Source organism: Sciurus carolinensis, chromosome 4, assembly GCF_902686445.1.
Source record: "Sciurus carolinensis chromosome 4, mSciCar1.2, whole genome shotgun sequence".
NCBI classification, from domain to species: Eukaryota; Metazoa; Chordata; class Mammalia; order Rodentia; family Sciuridae; genus Sciurus; species Sciurus carolinensis.
In genome coordinates, this window is record NC_062216.1 from 2,204,999 (window position 1) to 2,219,543 (window position 14,545).

The following is a 14,545-nucleotide window of genomic DNA, read 5'->3' on the forward strand; positions in this document are numbered from 1 at the left end:
TGTGGTCTGACTCAGCCTCCTGAGTCACTGGGATCAGAGCCCTGCACCACAGTGGCAAGAAAAATAGGTTGTCCTTTAGCAATGCATATCACTTTAATAAATAAAAATGAACAGGTGGGCAGCCCCCAGAGAAATGTCACTGAGCACACCCTCATCTGTGGCAGACTGGGACATTCTGCTCCATAAGGGGACATGGAGTGCTGATTCATGTGCATGACAGTTGTTATATTTTTATGAGTGGGACTGACTGCTAGAGGTGCAGCTGTGTCATTATCTTTGCCACAGTCCTATTTATTACAAATTCCAGTCGCTCCTTCCATTTAAATTATAGAAAGACATATAGTTCAGAAAACTAAGACCATTAGATTTAGGAAGAATTTTCAAATTTCAAACATTATACTTGAACTTTTCCTAAATTACACAAAAATAACCCTGACCATGCATGCATTTATTGTAGTTTCTAGGGGTTCTGAACAAAAGGTTCATCATGTGTTTAAAATGATGACAAAAGTATGATTTCTTGAAGTGTTTTTAGGTGTGTTGACTTGTGTGTCCTACATGTTCTTGGAAAAAATATAAATAGACTGCAGATATTCTGTATATGTAACTAAATGTACTTTTAATGAAAGTTTTATATTCATGCATTTTTAATTTATAGAAGTAAGCAAATAATAAACATTTGGATTTACTACTCAGGAGGTCCAATGATTAGATAAACTGACTAAAATTTGTTGAAATGAAATATTTTTAGTACAATTCATCCATAATTATAAAACATTTTCTTTTTTTTAAATACTCTGCAAGTGAATGTCCCATGGTCCAAATCCAGGTGTGCCTATTTATGTCTGTGCTATCTATAGATAGAGTAATGTATGCATTCTTACATTTTCAAATATCAATATTGCCAGAAGCCTATGTAAACAAAAAATATCCATATTAAAACAAAATTGAAATATAACATGTTGTATTCCAACAATTTTTAAGCAAATTTTGATGAGCATAATTTCAAAAATCTAACTGTATATTCAAAACAAAAAATGCAATTATATGTAAACATTCATACCAAGCATATACTGTTAACCAATTAAAAAATTTATAGCACAACCATTAAATATATATATATATACATATAAATATTTATACATACACACACATTCACACACATATATGTATAAAGTCTTTGCTTTTGCCATATTATCAATTGATGTATCTAGCTTTCAACTGTTTAGGTCGCACTTTCAATGTCAGGTCTGGGAGAGACATCAAGAAGATGGCACAGAAGCAAGTACAGACACTGTCCCCAGTGAAGACATCGCCATAACATCAACGCATGCATGAACTGACCATCCGTGTGAAAGACTCGGAAACAAACTAAGATCCCCTGTGCCCCAATGTAGCCATCCTAGTTGAAGTTGGCAGGAAAATGCTTGCATTCACTTACCTTCTCCAGAGAGTATAGCATCACGGGGAGAAAGCTCCAACTTCAAACTCCTCTCTGGGAAGCTTATGTCCAGTACAATGATCTGACTTTGGGGATGTCTACATAGTGACTGGTATCTGTCTTTCCTGACTCTAAGTGCTGCAGGAACAGGTACAGTGGTAAGATCAATGGCTACAACATGGTTTGGTCAGGCACCAGGAGTACAGTGCCACAGACAGACAAGAGTGGTGGCACCTGAGGAGAAACTGACACCTCTTCAATTAGGCAACTATATGCACAAGAAGAAAATAACACACACCCAGAAAAGACCTGAGGAGCCACCATAATCTCTAGTGGTGATGACCAATTAAAGTCTTTCCTATAAATACCAGACAAAAACATCTGGAAGGATTGCTGATTTTTCAAGTGCTAAGTCCCAACTATGTACATAAGATGACTTATAAAAGAAATAGGGAAGTATGATCCAATCAAAGGAACAAATAAAATACCCAGCAACTGACCCTAAAGGAATGGAGATATGTGAATGACAAGATAAAGAATTCAAAATAACCATCATAGGATGATTAATGAATTACAAGAGTGCACGAATTAAAAATGCAATTAGGAAAACAATAAAAATGAATGAGAATATAAACAAACAAATGAAGGATAAAACATTCTAGAACTGAAGAACACAATAACTGAAATGAAAAGTTCACTGAAGAGACACTGTCAGAAGCCTAAGTTCACAGAAGAAAGAATCAACAAACCTGAAAATAGAAATTTTAAAATGAGAAATAATGGTTTTAAAAAAAGAAGAAGGTAAGTGAAGACAGCAAGAATCAAGCAGAACATTGGCATTATGGGAATCCCAGAGGAGAAGAAAAGGGGAAAGGGACAAACAGGTCGTTCAAAAAAATAGTGACTGAAAACTTCCCAAATATGAGGAGGAAATTGGATGTATACATTTAAGGAGCTCAAAGACTTGAACCAAGGTAAATCTTAAGATATGCACCAGGACACACAAAGGTTTTCTGTAAAGTCTCAGAAAAACAGAGAATCTCAAAAGCAAAAAGCAAATCATCACACATAAGGAAGCTCCGGCTGGATATTCTATAGATTTCTCAGCATAAACCTGGCAGGTAGAAGAGTGTATTTATCCATTGGAGTTCTTGAAGAAAAAAGAAAAACCCTGCTGACCAAGCATAGTGCCTCCAACAAAACTGTCCTTCAAAAGCAAAGAGAAGGGAATACTTCCAAACTCATTCTTTGAGGACTCTATTATTCTAACATCAAACAAGACAAAGACACACACACACACACACACACACACACACACACACACACACCACAGACCAATACCCCAGTGGACAATGATAAGAACTAGAACGCCAAATGCAGTAGTTCATGGAGAGGAGTGTACACCATGATTAAGTGCATATATCACGACCACCCTGGAATGCAAGGACTGGACTGGAAAATGATCCGCAGAACATGAACAGCCGAAAAGCACAAGAAGATGTGATCGCTGAACAACCATGAATTCCAAAGCCAGTGAGAATTTCAAAGAATAATTAGAAGCAGAACACTCCTAATTTTCAAATGACCCGTTTGTCTACAATGCAGTGTGTTTAGCACGTGGGTCCTTATTGGAAAGGTTCCTGTAGGACAGCCTTGCGGTTGACCCCCTCTCGGGGCACAGAGGGTGCTTACGTGCACAGACGCCAGCCTGACATTTGGCAGCACTGCCATTCCATGCCTCTGCGATTCACTCACAGCCGCCAAGGCTTAGCAATCCTGACTTTCCATAATACACTGCCACTTCCACTCCAAGACTAGCTTCACCTGAACACAATAGTATTCAGGGAATGTAAACTCACTAGAAAACTTCATGATCTACAGAATCATCATTATAATTGTTACATGGTAAATCTTGTTCCTTGCCATCCTCAGAACTATGTAGATTATAAACACATGGGAACTATCAATTATTTCAGGTCCACCCACAACTTCTGTACGACCCACATTATGATAGTCAATGATAGACAGGAAGGCTGCTGTGACCCAGGCATTCAGGTGAGACACACCACCACCAGGAGTTGGAAACCCACCACCGAGAGAAGCAAAAGCAAGCAAACAGGGAGATATAAAGACCTGTGTTTTTTACACCGGCAAATTTGATTCATACCCCCATTTAAATGTTTAATCATAGAGTTACAAGATCCAATAAAAATCAAATAAAAATAAGTGGTTATTTACAAAAGTTAAATTTGAATAAAAATTCCTTCTGTTTCTCTGTTCAACACCTTAGACACACATCCACAAGTGGGAACCTAACACCATCGGGAAGCCCGTCACCGCCTACTGCTGCCTTCAAGCCCTCCCGTCCGCCATGCAGGCCCTGGAAGTCCACTGTGGCTGCTGCCCCAGCAGATCTCCTGCCTCCCTCCTGCTTCACTAGGGATAACTAAGCCATGGGTGCTGCTCCCAGAAACCTTCCAGGCTGCTGCCTGCCCCAGAACCACGTCCCAGCCACAGGCCTGCACACCCTGCTCCCACCCAGGACTCCCTGCTCATCTCTGCTTGCTGTCACCTGGCCCCTCTCCAGCTCCCTCGTGTCAGGAGTGTGGCAGGCTCTTTCCCCGGGGGCCTCTGAGCTGGGCTTTTCCTTGACCACGCCTGCGTTCCTAGGTCTTTGTGGCTGGCTGCACATCCCTTCTCCTTGCAAGGACCAGTTCAGACCTACAGTGCCACCCTAGCCCCAGAGCCCTCTGCTTCTCTTCCCCATGTTTAACCTGGCGTGGCAGAGACCACGGCCGCCTGGTTGTCTTGTTACTACCTACGTACAGAGCGGAGAGGATAGAGACAAGTGCAGAAGAGACGCGCGAACGGTTGGTGAGGAATAACGTTACCCACAACGTCCTCAGGGGGACGGGGTGATGGCAGGAGAGTCAGCCCAGAGGAGACAAAAGGAGCACCTGGGCACACTGTGCACACCTGGGGACACTGGGTGCAAAAGCGAAATGGGCTCTCTCCCTCACAAACACACAAAGCAAAAGGAGCCCCAGCGAGACCCAAGAACAGGTAGGTGCACCGAGGACAGGGCTGGTGTCACTCTCCTTCCCGCAGGCCCTGCGCCCAGCGGAGCCAAGTGAGGACAGGCAGCAGGTGTATTTCCAGGTTGGTGATGCTCTCCAGGAGGCAGCGACCAGGAGGCCAGCATCAGAGGACGGTTACCACAGAAAGGCCCTCTCAGTCCCTTACTTAGGACAAGGGTCAAACACAGAACCTTGTGGTGAATGATCTACACGGCACCCGTGACTTAAATGTACTTTTAAAATGCCACGCATCACAGGTAGGAGCTTTAACTTGCCATCAGTCTTTTGTGTTGCATTCAACACAAAAATAATCCTGTGGGTAGACTTCACATTCTTGGAAGGGTCTCTGGAATCTCTGTGGTGTAAAAGAGAAAAGCCGGAATTTTCATTTCTTGAAACAGTTCCACAGTCCTCAGTGCAGTTAGTGTAAGTGGGGATGCCATGAATATTGATTGATGTTCGTGAAAGCAATTTAGGTGGGACAGAGGAGTACATCCTTTGTCAAACTGCAATGTTAAAAGGAGATCTTAGGGAATCAAATATTAAGAAAAATAAAAAAATATTTAGAAAAAATTTTATGGGCAAATTGTTAATACAGAAATAAATACATGAAGGGTCTTCACATGAAGTAGCTGAGAAGATAACTTCATCCACCATTGAACGAGCCCCGATTACAGCATCCCTCTGGGACAGTACCGAGCCGGAAGAAGAGGGAACAGTGAGGGCCAGGTGGGGGTACTTGTGTCCACCATCCAAACTGAGAACCTTTTTAGTGCAATTAATGAATGCAGTAGTAAAGTGTCACTGAAGCACACACCAATAATTTGCATATATTTATAAAAATGATTATAAACATTGAGGACTGGTCCAAGTTGTGAATGCTTAATTATGATAACATCCTGCTAAAAACATTGGGTGTTTTTTATTTCAAAAAACCTAAGGAATTTTCCAGAATTTTAATCCTCATTTAGATACTTCCTTCTGAGTGCTTATTTTTGGATGAATTCACAAAGAAATTGAACTACACCAAATCACCGAAAACAAACATCAGGAAGGGATTTTTAAAAGCACACCACAGCAAACAGGACTTCATGCTGATGGTATTCTGTTGACAGCTCAGCCACCACCTTAGCCACCTGGGGCAATGAATGCAGTGTGCTCTGTTCCCAGCAGTGCCTCAGAAACGTACGCATGGCTGCCAAGTAAAGGCCACTCCTGCATATTCTAGAAAACCACTTTTGAAAATTATTATAAGTACCTTTGAGGATACAGAACAAGAAAGGATACCTAAACTAACTATTCTCTAAACTAATTACTATATTTTTTAAGCAAACAGATTTATTTAAATAAGTCCTATTTGATTTTTTGCCTTCTTTGCCATAAAATTTAAAAGTAAATTTAAGGCCTAATGAGTGATATTTTTAATCTGGGTGGCTAATACATTCATATCTTTTTCTTCAGTTTCATTGTCTTTGATTGTTTTAAAATCATTTCCTCATCATGCACATAGTTTTAAAGATGCACTAAATATTATAGGAGAAGACAGGTTGTCATTTTTACAAATCCAGGTGGTCTTATTTTTATGCATTTAACTGTGTCTCTTTGGGTCAAGGTCTTGTTGATCCACGATACGATTTCACTGCACACCTAGCTGCCAATGACGTATGCATGTAAGAAGGACTTAATCATGTGTAAGTTTGACATATGCATGTAAGAAGGACTTAATCATGTGTAAGTTTGACATATGCATGTAAGTAGGACTTAATCATGTGTAAGTTTGACATATGCATGTAAGTAGGACTTAATCATGTGTAAGTTTGACATAATGCATGTAAGAAAGACTTAATCATGTGTAAGTTTGACATAATGCATGTAAGAAGGACTTAATCATGTGTAAGTTTGATGTAATGCATGTAAGAAGGACTTAATCATGTGTAAGTTTGATGTAATGCATGTAAGAAGGACTTAATCATGTGTAAGTCTTGAACTTATACTTGAAATAGTAATATAATCTCAGGCTTTTCAATTTAATAACTGTAAAAATAAATGTCTGTATAAGAGAAGTAAAATATTTTATACTTATAATGATCAATATTAATTTAACTAATAAAAATTAATGCACTGAACTTGCAAGTATGGCAAGAACGTAAAAAAAATCTCAATTCAATCTTTTATGTCATTCAATTTAAATCATGGAGGAGTTGCTGCCCTGACTTTTCTTCTGGTTTTCTCTCTTTCACTGGTGAGGGGGTCGCTGACTTCCCGGCCCTTTGTGCACCTGGGGGGTCCCGCCCCGCCTGGCTGCGGCGTGTGCACAGTCAGGCCGGGTTCCTCTGTGGCATCTGCTGTCCCAGCCCAGCACAGCCTGGCTGAGTTGTGTTGCAGTTTAGCTGACATGCGTCCTGCACAGGACCTTATCTCTTTACTGGCTTTCCAGGCAAGTGGCACATCTTATGGACTCTAGAAATATTATTTTTACTCCATTGGTTTTCCCAGGAGTGAATTCTGACCAGAAAATCACCTGTTGAAAGAGGCAGTGAGAAGAAAAGCTTCCACGTGCAGAATGACCTTGGAGTCTGCTGGGCTCACCTGTTGGCACTCTATGGCTAGAACTGTGAGAGGCTGCAGCAGAGGCCGGGCACGTGGGTGGGCTTACGAAACAAGCTTCAGGTAGAGGGGTATGGTGGGGCCCTGCAGGTACCTCTAACTCACAGGACAGAGCTGCCAGGAACTCAACCTGCAACACAGTGCACTTCTCAAAAAAGGCTGAGCATGGGAAACAGGACTCGCAGACCTGACTGCCACCAGCACATCAGAAGGGATGGCGTTTACTGCAAGCCATCTCGATGCGGCCAGCAGTTCTCCATCACATGCATTATCCCACTGAGAGCTCATCTGCATTGTACATGTACTTTAAATTTAACTCTGTAGTATACTCATGAATTTTTTCACAATTAAGATGAAACAATACTACTTAAAAGTTAGGTGTGAGTTAGATGATAGGCAGATGGATAATTTCATTTAAAAACAGGGACTCAAGAAACATTTCTCAATAGTTAACCTAAAAAATATTTTTAGCATTCATATAACTATCCTTAAACTAGAGCAATTTAAAATCTCTAAAACCCCAAGAGTAACATTAAAATCCACTAGAGCAATTTTAAAACCTCTAAGTTAAAAAAAAAAAAAAAAAAAAACCTTGAACCAGAGCAATTTAAAAATCTCATCCATTTGGGATATAGAAATCTGCAAAATGAAACATCACTCCTACCCTAATAAGGAGAAAAGGCTAAACCATAAGATCACAACTCTTGCAAATCCATCAGGGCACTGAATTTGCAGGTAACCAGGTGACCCCAATTCTAAAGAACAGCCCCTTCAGGAGGGAGGGACACAGGCTATCTCTGGGACAGGGCACACAAGAGGACAGAAACTGGTTCAACCTGAGCCCACGGCAGGCACACAGAAGGGGTCTGCTCTTCCTTCCACAGAACCGACTCTGAGTGGTTAAAGCAGAGCTCCCTGGTCCCCAGAGCAGGGCTCTGTGAACACCAGGCACTTCCTGAACCTTCACCCTTAGAAACACAGCTGCTAGTTGCTGTGAAGGAGAAGCAAAACCCATCACCTCAGTGCATGGGCCAGGCATGCAGACAGCTCAGAGAAGGGAGATGAAAGCATTTTCCATATCTAGAGATGAGCCAGGGAGGACGGCATAAGCTTATGATCTTGTGCCTGTTCCAAGACAGAGGTCTTCTAGTCCTTGGGATTGGCAGGGAATTTCCACCCAAGACCAGTCTCAGGTGGAATTTGACAGCCTTGGGAGGGAGGGCAGAAAGGTTGAGACAATCCCATCTTGATCTGCAGATTCTACAGACTGATGCTGACAGGAAAAGATAAAATAATTAAACCAAAAGCTGACAGAGAACAGAGGAAGACAAACAGAAAAATTGATGGGCACAAGGAAGCACTCCGGTGTCAGACTAAGCATTGAATCTTTTGGGTTCTCTTCCCCAGACCCCACTGAAATCAAGACCAAGCACAAAATAGTCACCGTCATCTGGCTCCTTAGGAACAAGTTCCTTGATGGGCATCTGAGGTCAGGTTTTGGAATTTCCAGAATAAACCAATGTTACCTTTGTCCACATGTCTGCACTCTAGAATTTCTAGATATTTGCTATCCTTTGATTTGGTTGATTTTCTTCAAGAAAGAGCCCAGAGTAAGTGTGGTCCTTGTCTTCACTCTCAAATGTCCAATGGAGTCATTCAACATAAAAGAAGGACAGGTAGCTGATAACTAAAGGACTTGTCAAGTATTCAGAGATCCTGAAGGCTTCAGCTCTCCTCTGGACCACATGAGCTCACAGAGAATCTGGAACAAACTTCCTTGGAATCTTTGTCATCACTGTTGTGTTACAGCGCATCCCTTCCAGGGAAAGGAGATTTTGTCTCAGCAATTCCCACCAGCACTACTTTGCAGCCCTGTTGCTGCTCCAGGTGAGCTCATGCTGCTGCCCTGATGGAGCAGGTGTGGAGTGGCCATCATTCACACCTCCAGTTCCAGAGCCGGACGACTTGAGCACTGTGGACTCCCAAGCACTCTGTCCCCCACGTGTTTCCACCTGCTGCTGATGTAATGTGCCCCCACTGGTAGACAGCACCATCACGGCCTGCCCTGTGCAGGGAGGCTGGGACTCCCACTGAGGTGCTCAATAAGCAGCGTTCCTGGTAGATGGTGGTTGTGCCCATGCTTGTGCTCAGACCTTGGCAGGGCAATGGGCTCGGCAGGTGAAGGATACTGTGAGTTCTGTTAATTCACCCAAAAGTGCAGAGGTACGGAAGGATGAGCAGAGCTGAGAGGTTTCAGGCAAGCTCAGGCATCAAGTCTGTCTACACTTGATGCTTGTTTTCATTTTATTTTGCCAAGGTGTGTTTTAGTGAAAAACGTGAATTTAGAGATTTGTAGATTGACAATACATATTTTAAGGTGGATGTTCAAATATATTGATGAATTTAAAGCAACAGATACTCTTGGTGACAGTGTCAACAGCCTTAATGTGATTTGATGCTGATGTTAGCAAGGTTGATTGTACAAGCACATCAAAGCATCCATATTTCAAACTGGCATGAAGAGTTAGAGCAAAGAATGACTTTTCTAAATACCCAAGAGAAATGTGCTCTCAGCAGGGTGTGTTTTAGTGTCAAAATATAACCACTTGAAAGAGAAATTTACAACTAAGGAATATGTGTCCTTTTGTTTGGCCAAATAAAAAAATGCTTTAAGTAATTAAGATTCTGGAGTATCAAGCAAGGCTTTGGATTCTTGAATGCAGCTCATTTCAATGAGAAATAGGCGAGTTTCTTAGTGAACTATATTGACTAGGAATAAAGAGGAATGTAGATAATTCTATTGATAGAGCAGCAGCCCATGTGAGTACCAGATAATTGTTACAATAATTACAGACTAATTATTTTAGTAGCACATCGTCCCATGAAGAGTGAATGAAAAGCCGGAAACTACAATATAACTTTGGAAAGGAGAAGGTCATTTACCAATTATAATACTGCTCAAATATTAATGAATTTATTAACACTATCATAAATAAGGTTTTCGTTTTCCTATTTACAGACATTGGCAAAATGCATCAGAGTAGATTTTTCCAGGCATATTCTACATAAATAACATCTGCAGTATCCTTTTATACTTTCACTAAAGTATTCCTATTCATATAAATTAGAATAAACTTGCATGCAAATGCCTGTAATAAGTAGGGAAATTTAACCAGAATGTGAAACAGGCCTGTGGTTTGTGGCTGGTTCAGAATATTTATCACCAGCTGGAAATGCAGCCCTTCAAAGCATGCATGCACTTACATCCTGGAAAACATTTGTCTCGATTCAAAAATCACTTATTAAAGCTTGTCTGTGTATTTGCTTATTTGCAACTGCTTATTAAAGGAGATGAATACCAACACCAGCATTTCTAATGCTTGAAAACATGTCCTAAAATAAACCTCTCACTGCAGATCCTCACTTCACTTCTGCAGAGTCCACCTGCAAGATCAGACACCAAGGAAGAGGTGAGCATTCGACCTTTGTCGTCCTGCTCACCAGACGATTAAATCTCCTTACATCCATTTCCCAGAGGCTAGTGTCGCCTCCGCCATTCTTTCTTCTAATTAAAATGAATAACATGTAGACACAGGCCCTGAAGCCACCGCTCTCTGGGAGTTCTTATTTTAACCGTCTTTGAGACTATAAATGAAAGAGGCTTATGGCATAATCTAGTTGGAAATTAGAATTTTCTGTCTTTGGATGTGGATATGAATACTTGTTATCACTCATAGAAAACCAGTCATATTACAGTGTTTGCATTTTTTAACACAAACAACCAGAAATTATAGCAGTTGTTTTTCATAATTATCCCAGATACTAACTTCTACATTTCTCCATTAATTTGCCTTCCAGAAGGAAGGTCTCATACAACCTCAGTTTTGTAAGACTCATTTTCATAAATTTTCATAGTTTTTGAACAACAAAATGTCACTGTGGATGAGCAGAGGTTCCTTTCAGAAAGTGAGTCAACGCAGCAATGAAAGACACAGAAGTCATGGCCTTACTTTTGTATTCCAGGTGAAAACCCGCAGCGGCCACGCTGATGTCAGACTGGAAGCGCAGGTAGAGCTGGTTGGACGTGCTGTTCAGCAGCGCAGGCACGGTGGTACCTGGGGAGAGAGGAGGCAGAGAGCGCTGACACCCAGCACAGGACGCACACATGCCCATTCAGACTTAAGCACCCTCGAGCTGGTCTCCTTTGCCCCTGGTTGGTCTGAGTGTGTGCTGGGGAGCTCTGTCCCCGTGTGGCTCACTCTGAACCCTCTTCCCACCAAGATCTGCAAAGGATTTCAGCTAACGTGTGTGAAAGGAATGCTCCCTTCACTCCCCGGCCCCACCCTGCGTTGCAGGAACACTAGGAGGAGCACAGAGGCGGAGGACAAGGGCTAGGGGACACCGTGATGCAGGAAGGCATGTCAAGTGTGCCCATCACTGACAAGTCTGCAGAATTCCGCAGGGGTGTCCGTATGGGGCTGATAAGCAAGCTTAACAACTCTTTCAGAAAATGTGTATGCTCTAGTCTCTCCAGTACCCAAATCATCTGTAAGTAAGAGCGTCCGCAAGCTGGGCCTCAAGGCATGTGCTTGGGTGAGACTCACCACAATGCAGGCAGGTTGTCAGTGTGACCTATGCCCAAGTTAGTGCTCGGGTGCAAAGAAAGAAAAGATGCTCTAACAATAGTAAGGAAGGTGGTAACTCTTCAAAGAGGGTGAACGGTATTGAGAATACAAAATGCTCATCCTTTGTTCTCCACGGAATGTACCAGTCCCCCCACCCCCAATAGCTTTAATTAAAGCAGCCACTCCAGGAAAGACCAGCTCTCTCTCTTGTTGTGCTGAGGCTCTTTACCTGAGCTGCTCCTGGCCCCTGCTGCACCTGTGAGCGGTGCTACCAATACTGCCACACTGATGCCCCCTCCTCCCCATGACCCCCACCACCTCCATCCGGTGCCAACCAACTTGCTTCCTAAATCCTGTCCTCAACAGGCTCCTCTCCTCCTCTGGCCACCTTTGCCCATCACCCAGTGCAGGCCAGCGGCGGGCTTAGCCACGTCAGCATGACCATCCCTAACTTATGCTCTGGTCCCCTCTTGTGCAGTCAGCACAGTCTTGATTTAGCAAACAGAAAGCTCTTTAAAAACCATGTGCATGGCAAAGTCATGCTGAAATGCTCAGATTCCTGATCATGTTGAGACCCGCCCTCAGACTCCCTGATTTGACCTAAGGACTGTGCAAGAGCTGACCACTGCCTGCATCTTGAGCTTCTTCTCACTACTTCCTTTTTCATAATTCCCTCTTCTTGTTTCAAGGTTTCCCATATTCATAAGCCTGGAGTGGGCTCTTTCCCCCTGCCCCAGGCCACTGGGCCTTTTCTCATTTTCCCATGCATGAGTCTCCAGCCCTTTCTAAGCCAAGCCACTGCTGAGTCACTGAGTAGACAGTTGTTCTCCAACTAGAAAGCCTGCAGGAGGAGGTGAATGCACACCTAGAACCTCGGGGAAGTTAGTGCTCCTGCCTGAGACCCACGTGGGGTCTGTGCCTCAATTCCAGGGCTGCGAAGAGGAGTTGGTCCCAGGTAATGGGGCCTTTTCAAGCCTAAATCACCAGTGCCTAACACACTGTAGCTACATGCTGAATGAGAAACAGAGGGTGCTCACTACTTTAACCTCTTTGTTGTACTTGACTTGATAGATACAAATGATAGATGATAGATGGATGATTGAGAGAAGGTGGGGGGATGGAGAGCAGATAGACAGATGGAGAGATGGAGAAAGATTATAGACAGGATAAAGACAGGGAAGTAGGCAGAGAGATGATAGATAGAAGGATAGATAGATGATAGGTAGGTAGATAGAAAAAAGATAGATGATAGATGATAGAGAGATGATAGATAGATGATAGATGATAGGTAGATAGAAAGATAGATGATAGATAGATAGATGATAGGTAGATAGAAAGATAGATGATAGATAGATGATAGGTAGATAGAAAGGTAGATGATAGATAGATGATAGATAGATGATAGATGATAGGTAGATAGAAAGATAGAATATAGATAGATGATAGGTAGATAGAAAGGTAGATGATAGATGATAGATAGATGATAGATGATAGGTAGAAAGATAGATGATAGATAGATGATAGGTAGATAGAAAGGTAGATGATAGATAGATGATAGAAAGATAGATGATAGATGATAGATAGATGATAGATGATAGATAGATAGATGATAGGTAGATAGAAAGGTAGATGATAGATGATAGAAAAATAGATAGATGATGCATAGATGATAGATGATAGAAAGATAGATGATAGATAAATGATAGATGATAGATGATAGGTAGATAGAAAGATGATAGATGGTAGGTAGATAGAAGGAAGGATAATTTTTAAAAGGAACAACTGTGGTCTGAGCGGCAGCCTCTCCTGCTGGTCAGCACAAGCATAATAAAAAGGGCAGATGTTTGAAACTACCTAACACAATGAAGCACAGACGCAGGAGTGTTGGATCTCCATCCATAACGAACACGCGTCTCTCTGTGGCGCAATCTCCTGCCCCCGCCCCTCCTCCAGGGCAGGGCAGCTGTGAAGGACACTGAGGCGCCCGGCGGTTCAGGAAGGATGTGGAGGACGCGAAGGCTCCTCTCATGAGCCAACTCAAGCCGCTTCCTCACAGAATTGCTCACAGATCGCCTCTTCGGCCTGCTTCGTTCCTCTCCTGGAAGGCTTGCTGTCCTCTCGTGCCTTGCTTTGATGTCTTGGATGACATGGGTGGAAGGAGAAACACGTTACTGCAGGCCTGCCAACTGGACCCGCTAGGCTTCCATCATGGTGCATGCGCCAGGTTTGCTGGCCATGCCTGGAGTCTGGGGACTCAGTGACGGTTTCCAGTCCTCTGTGCTCTTCAACTTGAAACCTTTAGCGAGACACTTTCATCCTCTGCGTCCCAGCTCTGGTCTCCTCCCAGTGACTAGGGCCAGGGCTCTGCTCTCGCCTTCTTTAGAGAAGCCGACTGTGTACGGTCATGTATCTTCTCCCTGAATCCACACCTGGAATCCCCTTCTCACGCAGTGGTTCATGCGTGGTTCGATTTTTTCCCTTGTACCCCCTTTAGGAGATGAGCACCTAGCTTCCTCGACTCGGACTTTATTCAGTAGCCCCAGTCACCAGCACCATGACGGCACCCACGGGGATTCAGCACGCAATGCTCCGTGTTTCCGTTTCTTCAATCTTCCACGGTTGCCATTTGGTAAAATCACAGAATCATTTCTGTCCTAGTTCTGACACAAATTATCTCTCTCACCTTAAGTCAACTACAAAATATTAATATGTCCTAATCAATATATCCTAATACAGTAAAAATAATGTCTGTATTACATGTGGGTAATACATGAGTAGTAGCACAGATGAAAGTG

The 14,545-nt window shown here is 42.7% G+C and overlaps 1 protein-coding gene across 1 annotated transcript in view; it reads right to left on the minus strand.

Annotated features, from left to right (window-relative positions):
• Nucleotides 1-14,545, minus strand: part of Csmd1 (CUB and Sushi multiple domains 1) — a 1,673,782-nt gene that overhangs the window by 158,918 nt on the left and 1,500,319 nt on the right. The window contains exon 37 of the mRNA XM_047550875.1: nucleotides 11,136-11,240. Coding sequence (XP_047406831.1) covers nucleotides 11,136-11,240 — 105 coding nt within the window. The remainder of the gene's footprint in view (nucleotides 1-11,135; nucleotides 11,241-14,545) is intronic.